Source organism: Lichenostomus cassidix, chromosome 1Aa (assembly GCF_008360975.1).
Source record: "Lichenostomus cassidix isolate B80296 chromosome 1Aa, HeHo_3.0, whole genome shotgun sequence".
Taxonomy (NCBI): Eukaryota; Metazoa; Chordata; class Aves; order Passeriformes; family Meliphagidae; genus Lichenostomus; species Lichenostomus cassidix.
This window is the reverse complement of record NC_139480.1, coordinates 34,063,447-34,082,217: the sequence shown is the minus strand read 5'-3', so window position 1 is coordinate 34,082,217 and position 18,771 is coordinate 34,063,447. Positions and strand designations below refer to the sequence as shown.

General features: G+C 36.3%; 1 protein-coding gene across 4 annotated transcripts in view; it reads right to left on the bottom strand.

Annotated features, from left to right (window-relative positions):
• Window positions 1–18,771, bottom strand: part of RAB3IP (RAB3A interacting protein) — a 33,679-nt gene that overhangs the window by 2,556 nt on the left and 12,352 nt on the right. For 2 of the 4 annotated variants that reach the window (XM_085044817.1, XM_085044829.1), the window contains exons 4-10: window positions 15,193–15,288; window positions 12,630–12,707; window positions 12,054–12,257; window positions 6,526–6,654; window positions 4,196–4,308; window positions 695–794; window positions 521–590 (exon numbers count right to left, since the gene is read on the bottom strand). In XM_085044817.1, coding sequence (XP_084900943.1) covers window positions 521–590; window positions 695–794; window positions 4,196–4,308; window positions 6,526–6,654; window positions 12,054–12,257; window positions 12,630–12,707; window positions 15,193–15,288 — 790 coding nt within the window. Of the gene's footprint in view, window positions 1–520; window positions 591–694; window positions 795–2,562; window positions 2,615–4,195; window positions 4,309–6,525; window positions 6,655–12,053; window positions 12,258–12,629; window positions 12,708–15,192; window positions 15,289–18,771 lie in introns of those variants that run through there. The other 2 variants (XM_085044836.1, XM_085044822.1) reach the window with 2 other exon arrangements.

The window sequence follows — 18,771 nt, the reverse complement described above, 5'->3', positions numbered from 1 at the left end:
GATATGAAAGGTTACCTGTCTACTTTTTGCTATTTAACCCAAAATATTGTCTTTCTTGCCAGTTCCTCCTGAAATAGTCTGACAAGAACGGCTGTCTCAACTGTCACTGCACAAAGTGAGAAGACATGCCAAAACACCAAGCTAAAGAAAAAATGGCCCAGATCTAACCAAACTGAAGTTTTTTGCATCCAAAATACCTCCATACTCTGTGACAGAGATTTTTGACTGCAGTGTGGGAAAACCTGTGACTAACTCTCCTAGTAAGATTTTCTTAACATTTCTTACTGTATAAGGGGTTTTTAAATGGACTAAAAATCAATATATTTTAATTTGTTGCTTTAAAAAGTAACTTTATTGGAGAGTGAAATATCACCATATTCTAGAAATCACAACAATGACTATGAACTGATGGCATTTCTGTAATGCCAGGGTACAGCTATTGTGCACAGATAGCAACTTTTAGGCACAGGCACTATGTAAATGTCTCTTTCTGTATGTCAAACACAATTTTTTTACTCACCATCTTGCTGCTTCAACAGTCCTTGCTGGATGTATCGAATATATGTAAAGAAGTTACACACAGAAGTGATCTGAACTCATAAAAATAATGGTGGTTAATACAATTTTGTATAAAGGTATGGAAAAACAGCTAAATAACTACTACACAAAATTAAATCACAGTAAATCTACTTACCCTATAACGACAGAAAGGAGAAATGTAGTAATAACTGCTTGAATCTCCTAATTTGATTCTATGCTTGCATGACTTACTTTGTCCACTGAGAGCACATTTCCTACAAATATAAAGGTCACATGATTCAATAAACAAATCTGACATTATTGTCTAAACACATGCACATGTTTATGATGTTAATGTAACTGATTCATATTGGCACATAGATGAGTCTCTACCTTCATTTTACAAGCTGCAATTATTACATTACGTTGTCAATTATTTTAGTTCCACAAGGCCTAATTTGATTTCAATACTGGTGCATTATGATGCTTTTTTTGAATTCTAAAACTTTCTTCAGCTCTGGGAAAGCACTTCCATATTCACTAATTTAAGTTGGCTTGACAACTGGCACAGTGGGATTCCTTTAATTAACTCTTGATGTGTCAAATAAACATTTTTTAAATTATCAGTTGATGCCAAAATTTAAACAGATTCTTTAAGGTTCCGCTTGATACGGTATTTCATAATTAAAAAATATCAGCCCCACAGAAGAGCAATCAATTCTCTGAAGTTTCTCTTAGATGCATTTTAAATCCAGCTTTGCATTTATGCCTAAATTGAAATTATATTTTACATTCAGATATAAAATCTTTTGGGACAAAGAAAAATGGGCTGTCTGGCAATAATTCTTTCAGTTACCATTACAAAAAGTGATAGTAAAATAATCAAATTTACTTCTGGTGTATTGCAACTATGCAGTATTTGACCAGGAAAGGTCAATAGTCACCACAAATTGCTCCCCAAAAAAACCCCAAAAACAAATGACAAAAAGAGTGAATTTTTAAACGTGGGAAGAATTTGATTTATTCAGAATGTCTGTATTACAGCATCTCAGATGAACTGGGTTGCCATGGCAACCACTGTTTCATTAATTTTAAAAGCTGCTGGTTCCTCTTTCTCCCATTTCTACCTCGTGATATTAGGGAGTCTAAGAACAAGATGCCTTTCAAAAGTGAAACAAAAATTACTAAGCTTCTGTGGTTCTGAACAGTGGCTCATAGGCCCTTTTAAATTGCCTGCAGCTGGTCCACAGAACCATGTAAAACAGGAGAAAATTGAAGCATGTGTACGATTTTCCACAGCAATTTATGAGGACTGACAGCAGTTCATTGCTGTAAGAAATCCTGTAGCAGCTGAAGCAAACTGGATCACAATTTCAGTCTAGCTTTTGTCAGAAGACAAACTTTCAATGCCAGAAAAATAAAACCCTTTTTTCCTTCTGGTTACATAATTGCCTTCTCTATGTTGTCTTCCATCACACCAGTTAAATGCTGAGGGCTCCTGCTGGTGACTCAGTTCCGTGCTGTACAGCACACACAGCTCCATGCTTTGTTCCCCATGGGGACAATTACTTGAATCTTCTGGGGAAACCCAGCTGTCTTTTGTTATGGCAGCACTTACTACACACCATCACAGGCACCATTCAGCAACTTCTGTATATTAAGAACCTTTTTGTACTATGATCACAGCTCTGTCCTCCACTCCTTACTATGCTCTTTGGGCTATTACTATTTTATGCATCTGTTCCCCCTCGCAAACGTACAGCAAAATGCAAATCTACAGCAAAATTACTTTTTAAAAAATATTACTCTAGTTCTCATTGTTTATTTTCAGTTTGTCTATATTATGTTATCCATTTAGGAAGATGGTTTCAATAAAAAAAGTGTTTTGCACTGGATAAAAATAAAACTTGAAACTGCTACATGTTTTAAACTTATGTTTTAAGTGAAAATTGGAACACCTGTTTCCCATTCAGTGCCAGTAATAATACATAAGGCAAAGCACAACTGCTGTCATATTACACTTAAATACTGCATATTCCTTACCTATTACTTATCTACAAGCAGCACCACAGAAGCTTTTGTTGGTACAGAAGAGCTGGAAAAGGGAGAAAAGAATTTGCCTGACCTTCTGGTATACCTAAAGTAACTAAATTACAACTTGTACATTGTGACCTCAAAATGTTAATCTCTATCTTGCCAAATATTTAAGGATTTTTTTAAGTTCTGATTTAAAAGTTATCCTACACTGGAGAAAACAGGTTAAAAATCTCGAGAAATTTCTGAATGATGCAATTGAGTCTTCTGTCTGGGTAAGTACTTCATCACATCAACATGCAGGGAAGTTGCTTGAACCATAACGACTTTAAATCCATTTGTCAATTGTTCTTTAATGACACATGACTACTACACCAGTAGTTTCTGGCTGTCCAGATTCTCTACTGCATTTGCAAAACACAGCTCACAGTGGCAGATCTTGGATAGGAATTCACTACCCTGTGAGTAGCTCTGTTACTGGTGTGGGCCCTTCTGATAAGAGGCTGCTACCGCTCAAAAAGTATGTGTTCTAGTGAAAGGAGGAAGTTGAAAAATATTTGAATGCTTGAACTTTATAGGCTAGAAAGGATCAAAGACTATTATAAAACACAGTTTCCATTTTATACAGCTTCTTTAAGGAGAAAATAAAGAATTTTGACATGTGTTAATTGTAGTTTCTCTTCAGATGAAAAACAAGGATTAAAAAGGAATGACAATGAGAAAGAAAAAAATCTTAGAGTCAGATGAAAATATTTTGATATAAATTTTCTATTGTAAAATTGAGCTTTTTCAAATGAAATATTACAGAGTAAACTGTCTACTTGTCCAAAATATCTCCAACAGAAAAGTCAAGCCCTAGCCAAAATTTGGAAGGCTCCTGAATAATCTCCAGATTGACCTTGCTTTCTTACTTTGACATACACTAAGGCATCCTACAACTCCCTTTCCTTCTCCACACCATCAAAGCCCCAAGTGCGTCAGGCAAGTCCCTCCCACCTACCTTCAATATCGGTATCAGTACCTGACAACAGGTCTTGCTTCACATTCCTCTAGGTCCATTCCAGAATTTCTAAAGTAATCCTCCTGTCATTCAAGCATACTTCCTGCTTTGGGCTCAAACTCTCATTCATCTTCATTCTCACTTACATTCCTCCTGCTCAGATTCAGAGGATTAACTCCCTATATTTCTCAAATACTTCAGCTACCTTCATCAGCATCCTATGCATGTCCTAAATTTTTTATGCCACAAGTACTCCAGATGTCAGAAACCCAGCCTGTACTATTCCAATACCTATATCTTTCATTATGCTTTCCACCTGAGAGCTCCTAGCTCAAAAGCATCTGTTTTAAGTATTGGGATGGTCTTCTCCAAGGAGGTGAATGTTACTACACTTCTGAATGCATCAAAAGTGAAGCAAACAGCTCTCCCCAAAAGGTAAGGTTTATTTATATTAAGTTTTTAAGTTTAATTTATTAGTTGCTTACTTTCCCATAAAATTTGTAACAACAATCTTGAAGTTTTAGATTTTAGGAAATTAAACTTAAAATACACAAATTTGACTGAGGTAATCAGCTGGTAGTTTTCTCAAGCCAAGAGATTTCAAATGAGTCAACATTAGCCCCCAGTGTCAGCTCAACATACTTTGGTCCCCCACATTCAACTGCAGAAGCTTTCACAAATCGAACAGGTTGCAAGCCAACAGGTTCAATGCTCAGAGTGTTGTTTTCAACAGCTTCCAGAACAGCTGAGGCCAACTGTAAGAGAAATTTATAAAGCCATTAAAAACAGCTCTGCTTCATCCATTGCCTCAAAGCAGTGACATAATTCTTCTTCTGGAAAGTTAAGAACATCGAAGAAAAAAAAAATTTTAAAAAAATCAACCCATTAAACACAAATTCTATTGAAAATAAGATTTCACTTTCATCATAATGCAAGAGGCCCCATTTCCAGGCTCCTGTTTAAATTCTGCCCTCCAAATAACCCTGCCTTCCCTGAAGCAAGCTAACTTTCTTTACAGCCAGGAATGTAGTCAAGCATGTCTAAAGTGCTAACTGTATTTTCAGCCATTCCTCATAACCCAAATAGCAAATGTATTTGTACATGCTGTGCTCTTGTCAGAGACTGAATACAGCACAAACTTGATTTTAAAAAATTGGTCTAATTTTATTGTGTTCTATGAAAAATACAAATTATACTGCATGCATCTTTATCTTGAATAAAACAAGGAAATTTTATGTCACTGATTTTCAGCTGAAGATAGGTCTAGCAAGGTGTTCAAACAAGTAAGAGTGAACAATATATAGAAAAGCCAGCTGCAACTTTCAAACACTAGTCTACTTAAAGGGAAACTTAGCTCATCTTTTGTATGTTCACTCCTTATACAAAATCGTTAGACACTGGAAATGTGACCATTGTGCTTGATTGGACTGAACAATTGCCCAAGACCGCTGTTTCAAGTAATAGCCATTACTTGATTTTAAAAAATGTGCACCTTATGTTACTAATTAAATAACTTTGTGCCAAGGTTCCTTCCTAGTGAGTAATAAAGGTATTTTTATATTGTATTTTGATTATTTTAAAACCAGAATGTTACTATTAAAGTAGTTCATATGAAACACTCTCTGCCATCTGCCAAAAGCAAAACACTACACATACACACAAGAGGCTACCAAGAGTTAATGTAATACTTCAACCATTCAGATAACTGCATTTTCAATTATTCAAGAATACAATACATGTGTGATCTATTGTTTGGTTTAACTGCACACTAGCCTATCAACAGCCAAGTGAAAACAGAAGCTGGTCACTACACACAGCATCTGGAAACAATAAATGGTGTAACTGAAAAGTTCTAGAAGCCTCATTCTTCCCTTAAGAGGCAATACAAATCTACAGTAATTATATTACCACTGAGGAACAAAATCCAAAATTAAGCTGCTGCAAAAGACAACAGGATGGCCTACTTACTTATACTGTAGAAGCAATTTAATTCCCATAGTAACCAAGTAAACTTTTTTGTGGGAGAGTTTCATATGATGCTGTACACCAAACGTAACAACTGGTATACAATTAACTAAAAGATTGGGAGTGCTTATGGCCAGCAAGTAACAGTAGATGAAAAGCATGGGAAAAGAACATAACACCTCCTGAAAACAACAGATAAACATTATGAGGAAAATGCAGGATTTTCTATGTGAGGTGTTTAATTTTATTAGGAAAGAATATAAATACTTAGGACTTCAAAATTTCTTATTTTACTAAAGATCTCAAAATATGTTCCCTTTTCCCTACTGACTGATACTGCAACTACAGCCTGTAAATGCCCCTTAAGAATAAAAACTATGCAAAGCAGTTGGATCTGTAATCAGTTCCATGTTACTCCCAGGACAGGTAGAACTCCAGTCTCTTCTCTGTACAGGAGAATGTGTGGGAATAACACAAGGAAAAAAGTCTCATAATTTAATTCCTCTAAAAACATATTTACAAACTGCCCCCTTGAATCTTAAATCCCAAAGTCTAATTCTTCTAATTCAAACCTCTCTTCAAGAAAAGGCCCAGACTGTGCTTGTAGTTTGCTTTGACTGGTATGAGAGACAACTAGTCCACAAAAATATATTGGTCTCCACTGCCCCCTATATAAACAAGAGACAGTACACTACATTTGAAGTATCAGAAAGAGAACTTCCATCCACTCCTACAAACATCAGATTCTGATGGTTAGGAATAACATTTGAAAAAGTAGACCTAAAAAGGCCATATCTGGAAGAGCATAAATGGAACAGAATAGTGAAGGACAAAATGGTCATTTCAAAACTCCAGACCAAACTTTAACACTTCACTGTAAATTGTTACACACTAATGAAATAAAAATGGGTAAACTTCATATTGAAAACAATATAATAGTCTTTTGGCTCCATGTAACATATTTAAGGAGAAGACATCAGTGACCACATTTAGACCATTTCCATTACCTCACTTTTGGAGAAGGTTAAACATGGAAAAATATCTTCCCGATAAATTTTGTCCAAGAAAGGACATGTTCTGTCCATAGTAGGCTCATCCTTCCAAGATCTGAATTCATTGTACAGAGACAGGTCAGCCTAAAACACACAAAGATTCTCATATTTTAGTAATGTAATTATCACACCAGTGTCTATCATTTGCAAATATCCACAGGTAAATAATAAGCATTAAAATGTTTTCTATTGTAACGTGAAAGAATGCTATCACGGTTCAGCTGTGAATACCTTCTTAAATCCACTTTCCTAAGACTGTAAATTTAAGCAAATCAAAACATATGATTTTCAATACACAGAGATAATGCATCTACTGGTTATCACTACACCAGGGACAAGCTAATTACCTTTCACCCATTTCCTAAGCTTACAGGATAGCTTTGAAAAACTTAGGGAGAGCCAGAAAACAGTTTCTGTCTTGATGCATCTTCCTTACAGTATTTTATTCCACCTCCATTTATATAAGTTACAGAAATGCAGAGAAATTCAAAGAGAACAACCACAATCCTAGACATTTTACACGTTCACACTGCATCTGCCTCTAACACGCTGCTACCCAAACACTAAAAGAAAATAGACTAACACACTAAATATACTAACAAAAAACTCCAAGAAGTCAACATACAACTCAATTTAAAGTACACTGATATTCTTTGGTTTTCATCTTTATGCCTAAACTGTCTCCTACACCTCCCTACCGCAGAAACACAAGGATGTTCGCTAGGAATGATTTATGAGCCTGCTCTCCCGACAGCTCCTCTAGTCAAAGAGGAAATGTTAAAATGAACTATTAAATCATGCTAGTACTAACTGTGTTCTGTGTTAGGAAAAGATAATTGTACCTGCTTTCAAAATGCCTTGTTTTGTCATGTCCATGCTGAGATCAGTTAGCAGTAGGATGGCACCTACCCATTGTGATGTTCCAAAGATGGGTACTAGGTTGCTATTAAAAAAATCTATTTGCTTTATGGGGCAGCTGTCCCATGGACTTGCTATCCACTAACAGCTAGAGCACACTGAGGTGCTCCCAGAGCACATCATTTGCTTCAGGGTTACTTGAGCAAGATCTCATTCATGGGCTCCAACACTGCTGTGGGACACAAACCAAGCGAGTGAGGGTGAGTGCTTCTGACACATTGTCTTAGATTGATGATATGATAATCCTTTATCCCCTATCGTTGGCTTATATGCCCAAGAAAAAAAAAATGTGTAAAAATGTGTAGTCCTGTCTCTTTAACTGCACCCAGCCGCAGAGAGAAACGCGGGTTGTTTTGAAAACATTTTCTCCAAGCCTTGCTCCGGGGGAGGATTCGTCGCCCGGCAGAGACTGCGTGCTGGACGGGGGTCGGAGTGAGCTCTGTTCCCGTTTTTTTCCATTCTTCTTCTTTTTCCTCGTTCGGACTCCTTCTCTTCAATCTGCTTTGCCACCCGGAGACCCAGGAGGGCCAGAAGACAGCAGAGCTCCCCAGGGAGCTCCACCCGGCCCCGGGTGGGGGGCGAGGAGGAGAGGGACTGCGTCTGAGAAAAGGACTTTTTAATCAGGTTGAATAACTACCTTTCACCTTGTTTTTTCCCTTTCCCCTGTGCCTTGTAGGGCACTCTGCGTAGTTTTGTTAAATAAATAGTTTTTTCTTCACTTCCATCTAAAAAGTTCTGTTGGGGGTGGGGGAGGGGGTGTCGGGGCCCTTCGCTCTCAGAAGAGAGAGAGTCTTATCATTAACCCGAGACACACATGCTCCTAACCCAACATATAAAATGAACGCCAATCCCAAAAGGACATGCAACACCATCCTGCTCCCCAAGTGCAACATCATCCTCAGACTGCTTTTGACATTCAGCTTCAGCACCTTTTCTCTTCCAACTGTTTAAATCCCTTCCTTGAACTACAGCAGACCTATACTCCTACAGCTGCAGAAAGGATGTACACTGCAGGAGAAAGACAAGCCAGGATGTGAATTTAAAATTTTGTACAACTAAAGACAAATAATACAGATGATGAAATGGGGAAATACCATATACTAAAAAATTTATTTTTAATCCTATTTAAAAGATGCTGCTTTGAACCAACCTCGGTCTTTTTTTCATTCCCCATGTATTACCCTTTCTCTGAGTTCTCAGCACTTTGCCATTCTTTTATGTATATGTTCTGGGGAGTTCTTTCACAACTTTCAGGGGTTTTTTGTTAACATTTATTCTTTTTCTTCTCCTTAAAAAGTAACTTACAAAAACTGGACTGGAAAATCTGTGTTTCATTAGAGCTACTTGCATTATGCTCAGGTACAATCAGGAACAACTATCTTAATTAAGCTAATCCATAAGCGTTCTGGTTGCTAAGCCACCAACTTCATTGTACAAATGAAATTCAATCGGTGCAACTTGCTCCCCAAAGGAACATTTCCCATAACTTAAAACCCATCTCAGGTCTGGCTTTAAAATTAATACAATCAAAAGATACCAGAAGGAAAAACATCCATTTTTTATTTGTACTCTAGAATTCTAAAAATTATTGTGCATTTCTTATTAAGTTGGTTATTTTCTACATTTACTTAATTTTGTCCAAACCTACAGTTTATAAAGAAGCTGCCTTGAAAAAAACTGTTCAGTAACCACAGCTTGATGTTCTTCCTTTTCAATCTACAATGTGATACATGTGTATCTCCTCCCTGCCTTTACTTATGCTTTCACTAGACCCCAGTTTTGATTATCTGAAATTAAATATACAGTCAAATGTAGAAATAATTCCAGTTAAATTTTTTATTCTTTCATTACAGTAAATATGATATAATCAAAATAGCTCTTTGAATAACACTGATGCATTTACCAACATTTCTGGCAAGGGGATGATACCTGTCTGCTTAATATCCAGGCAGCTATTCAGCCTCTCATATTTTTTAATATATAAATTCATTTGACATGTCTATTTATTCTAGAGGATATCACCACATGCTAGGAAATACTTCTAGCTCCACTGCAATTAAGGCTGGACAGCCAGCCACTCCTGACTCTTTCAACATTCCACAAAGAAATCTGAGAGCTGACCTGTATTTGCAACCAGCTCCATTCCAAAAAACAAAGCTCTAGGTGGCAGACTCTCTAAAAGGGTCCAAAGCTATTGGCTTAGGGCAAATACATAGCCCTGAGCAAGGGTACTCTTGATCTCCTTTTGAAGTCAAGTCACTCAAAATCAGAAGAATGAGATTCAAAAAGTAACAGCTCAGTGGTAAGAACAACTAGCAAGAAGGGGACAGAATTACAGTTTCAGACCCAAGCTCCCAGAAATGCAAAAAAATTAACCTTAGACCAGCTATAAATAAAGCCAGTAAACAAAACCACAAAGCACTAGATAACAGGAGCGTCTGGGAAGGTATGTCTCCCTTGCTTAAAACAGTGTCCTAGCTACCATGCCAAAGGCAGTCTTGCTTTATTCACCCCATTCTACATTCCATTAAATACTCCTGCTCAGAAGAGAAATAAAAATACTCAAGTCCCAGTGGGTGGAAAACCCATCATGTGTTTCTTAAGTTATTCCCTGGGCTGTCACTGGAAGAAAAAGTGACCAATTTGAGCAGCCTTAAGCAGCCTCAAAGTGTCTCCTTATGCAGCCAACAAAAGGGAGACTGAACTAAAGAAAAGTGTCAGGCAGACTCACGATCACCACCTTCTCTCCACAAGAAACTGAGGCAAAACAGATTTTTCCCATATCTCACTCTTGCCCAGCACTTAAGAATTTCATTGAGTCATGACCTCAGTGTGATGCTTACAAAGTAACTAGACTTCTCCCCTTTTCTCCACTTCTCTGAAGGGCAACAAGGATTCTGTTTTAGTAAGGAAAATATCCTGGATACTACTGAAAGTGGGCAAGCAAGTTGCAAATCATCTGATATTTTTTAAGTTTGAGCATGGAACACAAACTCACAGATACCTTATTCTTCTAGGTTTATAGTACAATGGTGTCTAGTACAAATGCAGTTAATGATGACTGGCAAAATGAAGTATAAAAATGACCACCCTGAATGACATTAAAGATCCAGTTGGCATAATACCCCTCTGACAATAGCCACCAGCCACAGAGCTGGCTGAAGAGACATCTGAGAGGAAAGCCAGTGATGTGTATTCGTATCGCCTCAAAACCTGTGGCAGTCTGTAGCTAAAGAAGCTTTGTAAACCAAATGTTGTACTTATCTTCTATATACCTTGAGAGGCTTTTCTTTTGTCACTTTGCATGACTTTATTTTGAACATATTTTTAATCTTACTTCCTCGTGACAATGAGTAAAGTTTCATTATGTACTGACTAAAAATTATTTTCCTTTTAGCTTCCAGAGTTTTCATTAATTCATTAATGACTTGTCATCATTCATCTTCCCCATGTCACCTGAGATTGCAGAGATTTTTCTTCTACCTCAAGTGTCTCTCTACACAAAAATCTTTCCATTAGGTTCAACCATCTATGTCACACTTCCTGGTATTTTCACAAAGTCCTTTCTGAGATGAATACATCATAGCTGCATGTATAGAAAGACACTTTTACTACATGTTTACACAGTAATATAATTTTTCTTTTGTTATTTATTACTTTCCCAAGAACTCCAAAGTTTCTGTAGGTCTTTGACCATTACTGAAAACTGAGATGGGGTTTTCAGACAATGATCAACAAGGACACTATCTTTGTTTTTCCAGCACAATGTAGCTCTTTCCAAATTCACAACAGCAAGCTTGCTAGTTGCATGTTTTTCCTAGATGCCTTGATTCTCATTTATTGATTTTTGAATTTCATCTGCTGTTCTACTAACCACCCAGTAAAATAAGCTCCTTCTCAACTCTTTGGCCAATTTTTGCTAGTACCATTCCAAGGACTCAAGCATCAACCTCTCGCTTTCAACCTTCCCCACTTTCAGTTACACAAGTAGATTTAAAAAACAAGCAAACAAAACAAACAAAAAACCCCAACTCACACAATAAAAAAAAAAATCATACAGGGCCCAGGATTCCAGTGACTCTTCCCCTGTTTTCTAATAAATTACTGATTTCATCTTTTCCCTGGCTTCTTTCACACACTACTGATCTATAAAATGACTCTTCCTTTTTTCTATGACAGTTTATGCAATGCTTATGAAAGTTTACGAACTTTCAGTGATAGACGTCATAAAAAAGTCACCTGGATTATTCAGTTATATGTTTGGTTTATTGTTTGGGTTTTTTTAATTACCATTAATTCCAATGTAATTGTGTATTGGAAATACACAATGTAATGTGTAATTCCAATATTTGAAATCTTATCTCATCTTCCCTTAATGACTTAAAGGTAAATAAGACTTGGAAAAATCACCACTTATTGGTATGTAAGGAAAGTTCTTTCGTTAGTGAAAAATATCTCTAAGACCATAAGCATTAAATGAAGATTTAAAATATACTATATTTATTGTGGGTAAAAACCAATAAAGTCAACTTATCTGGAAAAAGAGAACAATTCTTGTACCTTACCTCTTTACAGTCTTTTACAATTGGCTGCATCATGGTAAGGTCCTGATGACTGCCGCCCATAGCACTGCTTGTACTCTTGTTTCTTGCATGGCCTTTCTTAAAAGGAGTTTTTCCACCAGACTGGAACTCCTTAGTTGGAGATGTTGGTGAAGTAGACAGTACTAGTGTTTTCAGTGCTGCTACTTCAGCCTGGAGGACATCAATCTTCACAGGGCAGGGGGGAATAAAGTCATTAATAAACAAAAATATATTAGTTTATAAATATGTTACATCAATGAACAACATCTCCAGCTACCTTGGTTCAAATTAAAACTTCATCTTCCAACAGTACTAACACACAGATGCCAGTGCAAATGCATATTGTAACACTGGCTTCCTATGCACCTTGCTGGTTGACATGATGCTGAAACGCCATGTCCGTGGGTGTTTGCTAAGAATATGTCAAGCAACACAAAACAACTGAGTACATATTCTAAAAATGTTTACAGGTAATGTTCTATCTACATCTTTATGAGTCACACTTCAGGTTTCAAACCATGCGAAAAGACAAAACAAACAAGCTGGGAAAAAACTCACCTTTCCTTGTGCTTCTTTTAACTGTTTTTCTGCTGCAGCTTGTTTGACATTTGCTTCCTTAACCATTTTGTGTGCTTCCTATAAAAGATTTTTAGCTAGTGTAAATGCTTCACACATATTTACAAAAAAATCTAACAACTAATGACATACTTTTGCTTGATGAAGCTACTTGTGAATATTAAGTTGTGCAATAGTCTGAAATGAAATAGCTACATTAAAAAAAATTCCTACAAATCTATCATTTGGATTCATCATTGGCCCACTAAGGTTCTCCTTGGTCCTGAGCCCAGATACAGAAATTCAGCAACTTCACCCACCCCCCTCCAGCAGGAACAATACCTGTCATGCTCCAGTCACACTTCAGTGGCTGACAAGTTCCTTGACCCCTGAGAGAAAGCCTCAACCAGTAGCAAACCAAAAGCAACATAGGCACAGTAGCACATTCAAAAGAACTTCTCCATTCTTGTAGCCAGAATAACCAGTTTTAGACAACTGTAAATTTCTGCATGCAGGAACCAGTCAAACAACTATGAAGTCTAAATTCTTGCCATCAGTAAAACAGACAAAACAACAGCATAAAAACAGTTCATCATTTAATAAACATTTAAGTAGAATGGAAAAAGCACTAAAAAAACCAATCCAAGTAAAGCAACAAGGCTAAGCCAATAATTAAGGAAGCATAAAAGGACTGAGGGTTTTTCAAACATCCTTTTACCTCATACCTCTAAGCCTTTTGTCTGCATAATGTATTTGTTTAGGCTCTGATCCAGCAATTTGCATCTAAGATCAAATGACTGTTCTCGCATGGTACTTACTGAAGGCAACAAAAATCAAAATATCAGAGCCACCAACCAAATTACTTGGGATAGGATCCTTTCCATATCTGTAAAGCGCCTAGCACATCTGGACACTATATAAATATAACAAAAAAAGTTCGTACATCGTCATACCAAAAGATCTGGCTCCCACTGGCATACAACACAGCTGTATAATATGAGTTTGTAAAATTCTTGCAAGTAACAAGACACATGCAGGAATGGGAACATACACATTTATACAATGTGTACAAATACATTTAACATTGACCATGCAGTTTCTCCTTAGTGATGCACCTTTGAAAGCAAAGCATGTTACTGTGCTATTACAGTGTAATAATGTAATATATGCACCCAACTGTGCAAAACACGTCTCAATCCTCCACTGGGATGCAATAATATATGCCCTAGTATATGCATTTATATGGCTGCTGAAATCAGTGGTTCAAAATTAAACATGAATTCAAGGGCTGCAGATCCCAGTGCAAAAAATCAATAAACCTCACCACTGTGTCTTGTTAGTGCCTCTTAGTGTAATAAAATCACAAAAGAAAACTTAGGTAACATGCCTGTAACAGTCTGGACTATTCAAACTCAAACTATTATTACTAATAAACCATATTTCAAACCTTTTTAACAAATTGAGACATTGTTCTAAGCAACACAGTGTCATAAATATAAAATTTCACTGATAATTTTATTTTTATTCTTCTAGAGTTAAAATACCTACCCAACATTTTCCTCCCTCCAGCATACACAAGTATCTATGCTAAAAAAATACCCTTCCACTCCTCTATTTTTATTACACAAAGAAATTGCATAATATTTTAAGTAACCTTGCCCTACCAGGATGAAAAACAAAACCCAAGAGCAGTTTGTTATTTGATTTTTGAATGTATTTTCGAACGTTTAATAGCACTTTTATACAACCTCATAGGTTTAAACACTGCTTCTAAAACATGCCTAATGTTGTATCTTTGTGCATACACTGAAAGCCTATACTTATGATTTAGTAAACGTATATATTATTCATGGATTAGGAAATTTATTCTGACAGTTAAAGAAACCACAATTTAGGCCCAAAGTCTTCCTATATATATTCCTAAGATAAAATGAGAAGTGATCCTGCTTCAAGTTATGGATTTAGCATTTTTTTTCTGTGTAATACAGTTTCACATTCTTTGCTGGTACTACTGCCTTTTCCTCAAAGGCAAAGGTCCCACTTAAAGTTCAGGCTTCTCACTTGGTAACCAGGTTTCAACCTGGTGCATCACTCAGCACTAAAGTTTCTTTTCAAGCCTGTGGGTGTAGCATCCTGCCAGACCCAAAATTCAGAAGCTGAAAGCATGGTTAAGTTATGCACTTGCAACCTCCACTCATCTGGAACTACGTGTTTTTTTTTTATTTAGTCACCATGGCAACCCCAAATTTAGCTCTTATCTAGATAGCCTTGTTGTCAGACAGAGAAACTGTCTCAAAATAGTTATGCCAAAAAATAAGCTGATATATTTTTCTTATTTTCTGCATTTTGTGTCTGGGCAGATTGACAAGCTCAATAAGGTGTCTTGCATCTAAGTGAAAAGTCTGCTGCTTTCTCTTAAGCCTCTACTTCAACACACCCAAGTCTTCAGGATACAAATCCCTTCATATGCTTCTTGCAGAAAAATTCAGTATACAATATACTGGCTCTACATAAAACATCTGGCTCAGCTTCCCTTAAGTATATCACATGGAAGACTCCAACAAACCTCAAACAGACTAGCTGTAAGTTCTTCCAATTCCTGTCCAAGTTGATCTCGCACTTTAGAAAGCCTTTCACATTCTTCATCTTTTAACTTCAGCTCCTATGGAAAATTGAAAGTTATTTATTCTGACTTAGAGTAGTAATTTGGCCTTTTAAAGCTAATACCACAAGAGAGGGAGGACAAAAATAAAAGCAAATAATCAGAGGAGCATAAAACCTTTGCTAAACAAAGCCTTTCAAAATAGCACTAAAAACAATTAAATTAATGCTATGCATATATAGCTGTTTCTTCCTGCTGTACAGAATTATACCAGGCCAATCTAATGTACACCTAAGCCAAATTTCCAAACCAACATTTCCAAAATACTCTGAACTAAAAAAAAAAGTTGTCCTGAAAGTATAAAGGCTGTACTCACATAAAATATAGATCAAATTAATTACTGGGGCAGACAAAACACCAGTTCATCTACCCATTCCTTAAAATATGCTTAAAGTAATCATTTTTTAAAAATAAATTTAAAGAACCAAAAAGTGCTGTCTCAAGAAAATCCACAATTCTAAACAAATCTTAAAATATATTTTACTATAAATCCTGTCTTCCAAATATCTCCTTGCAATGTTTCCAAAACCATACTTTATTTATATCCTTGCTCTTGTTTATGCAGATATATAAATAAAATTAAAGCAACTTAATGCAAGTCAAAAGGTTAGTGTCTACACCCCTAAAATTTGACTGAAAAATCTGACCATAACCATTTTTACAGTAAGATTTTAACGCAGATTTGGCAGTATAAGAGTTACATATGCCCAATCTCATACATACTGAGAATAAAGTGGGGTAATTTGCAGAGAAGTAGAAAAAAGCTGACAAGAAATTTGAAAGGAAGTTCTTCCCTTCCACATCCATTACACCCTGGAATCTCTTGCAGAAAGAGAAGGATGTAGAGATAAAGTAAAAGAAAGAAAAGTAGCCAATTCTGACCTTTCAAACTTCTTTCTGGCCCTAACTCCCTTCTCATCCCCATCTATCTCCTCTTTTTCCTCTTCCCCTGCCAAGAAAGGTATTACACTGCCATCATTCCTGAAATGGAAGACCCAAGACTGTAACTAGTAGATTAAAGACTTCAAATACAATCTAGCAATGACTTGCTCTGAAAAATCTCAATGAGCCAGCAAAAAACTAGCTGCCCTCAGAAAACTGTGGGAGGCCAGTCACAAGAGTCATAAAAAAAGGCCCAAATGGCAGCTTTCCTTGTGGTTTTAGAAGGTAGTTAGTATTTCTTCCAAAGTCTTCATGATTGAAGTAATGTTGCATACAACAATGTGGGGAACTGCATCTTGCCATGCAGCATGCTGGTATTACATCTTGCTCTCAATTTCTGCAGTGAAATTTGCAATAGATTTTTCTTAAGGTGAAGGGTCCTGTTTGACTTCAGCTCCTAGACTGGACAGGAGTTTAGGGACTCTTCTAGAATCATTTAGTATCAAAGACATTATTCCACTCTTCTTTTATCTGGTTTTAACTTCAAACATTTTGATTGATTTTTAGTCTAGTTTGTTTGTCATTTGGATTTTTTTGCTTTCCATATGCAACTATTTTGCAAGGTACCACTTGAATGATGGGGATTTTTTCAAACATGGTGCTTCTCAAAATCTATTTCAATTTTACTTGCTAGCTACTATTCTGCACACAGTGACCTATCTCAAAAAAAAAAAAAAAAAAAAGGTAGCAGGAAAATAGCTACAGATGGAGGCATGAGAAGGAGAAAGAAATACAAAAAAACACCGAAAAATTAGAAAAAAAGAAGAGGTTAAAAAAAGAAAGCATGAAACAAACTTTAATTATTTTGTGTTGGTTTAAAGTATTTCCCATATGAAGTATGTTTCTTACTCAGGAAATGGAAGATTCTGATGCAAAATGCTTAAAGCTCAAAAACAGTTGAAACTTTTCCTACAAATGCAGAGGAAACAACATTTCTTTCGGCTTACTTCCCTGATTTGTAAGGACAAGGCTACATATGCATCAATATGTCTTAAAAGGAGGTTATTTTAATATTCAGGTTAAGAGTTGTCAAACTACCAATGAAAGTAAAACTACCCCAGGTTAACCTACCTCTACCAATACACTATTTACATAAAACAGTTACGTTTTGCCTGCAACTGGAAAGATTAGGAGAGATTAGATTAAAATTTAGGCAGACGAGTAAAGTTTCTTAACAAAAAGAAAAAGACAACACCAGTCTACTACACATGGCTGCTTAGCTGGACTTGTCAAACACTGGGCAAGTTTCCATGACATGATTCAGGAGAAGCATAATGTAAGACATTATTTTTGTCAAGCAAATTTAAGCTCAGGTTTTTTAGGCAAGGAAGAATCAAAGAACGCCCAAAGCAAAAAGCTTAACAGTTATTAGAAACATTACTACTGCCTCCAGGCATAACTGGAGACTTCCCAGCTATACCCAATAAAGAAGCAGAAAAGACACCTGCATGTGCTAGAGTAACCATTCATGCTGCAGTCCTTGACACATTACTGCTCTGAAAAAGTAACCACATGAAGATGAGGAACAATTATAAAGCACACTACAAACACATAGAGGCAAGAAAAAAAAATTAACTTGCATGGGAAAAAAAACCCTACAGTTAAAAAAATCTGTATCAAAAAGTCAAATTGTTTATTTCTCTTTGATCTTCTCAGACTACAGGGTGAGTCTTTAAAAAGAACCAGTGAGATAAGAAATGCAAATTACTGCTTCAAAACGATTCACACTTTACATTCTAGAAGGAAAATCATTCTACATCTAGCTCAGCAATTTAACCAAGTCAAAACTAGATACATAATACCAAGGAAGGAACCTTTTCTACAGATATCACCTAAACTCTGGACTGAGGGATAGTGCTGAATTCTGATGTTGTCCAAAAAGTATTTCTATTAAACATATTCCTATTTGACTGGTCTTCACTCAGCACACAAATTAAACAAGCTACACAAAAATCAGTCCTTTAGAACTAGATTCACAAGAGTGTTTAATGTGATAGAAGATCCAGAATATCTTTTCAAAGTTAGCAGCATCTCACAAACTATTGCATTATCTTATGGTGTGGGTGAAGATGCTTCTATTGTGCTTTCATGTAGTCTTCTACTCACCTGAGAAAATTTCTCTGCCTACAGTACACTATGACAGCACAAGAGACATGGAAACTTTCATTAAAGACAGCCAGGAACTGCAAAAACACCTTCATAGAACCAATGCATCTTTAACAATCAGAAGCCTGTAGCCTCTTACAATTCAACTGCAATTTTATTTCAGAAAAGATTGCTGTTCTAAAGCACCCTAATTTCTATTGTTTGTTAACTTAAAAGAAGAGAAAGTTTGAAATGCTCAATGTACTGTATAGTACTACTGGTATTCCTGTTTATTATTAATCCATGTAGAGTTTTAAAATACGATGTTTTACTGCAAATCTGAAGACATGAGATCAAATTGTAACACTCAGTTTGTTTCTGAGATGAAAAATGCATACCAAAAGTGAAGCCTTTGAAAGAGAAATCTAAATCTCAGAATCAGGCTCTCAAACTATA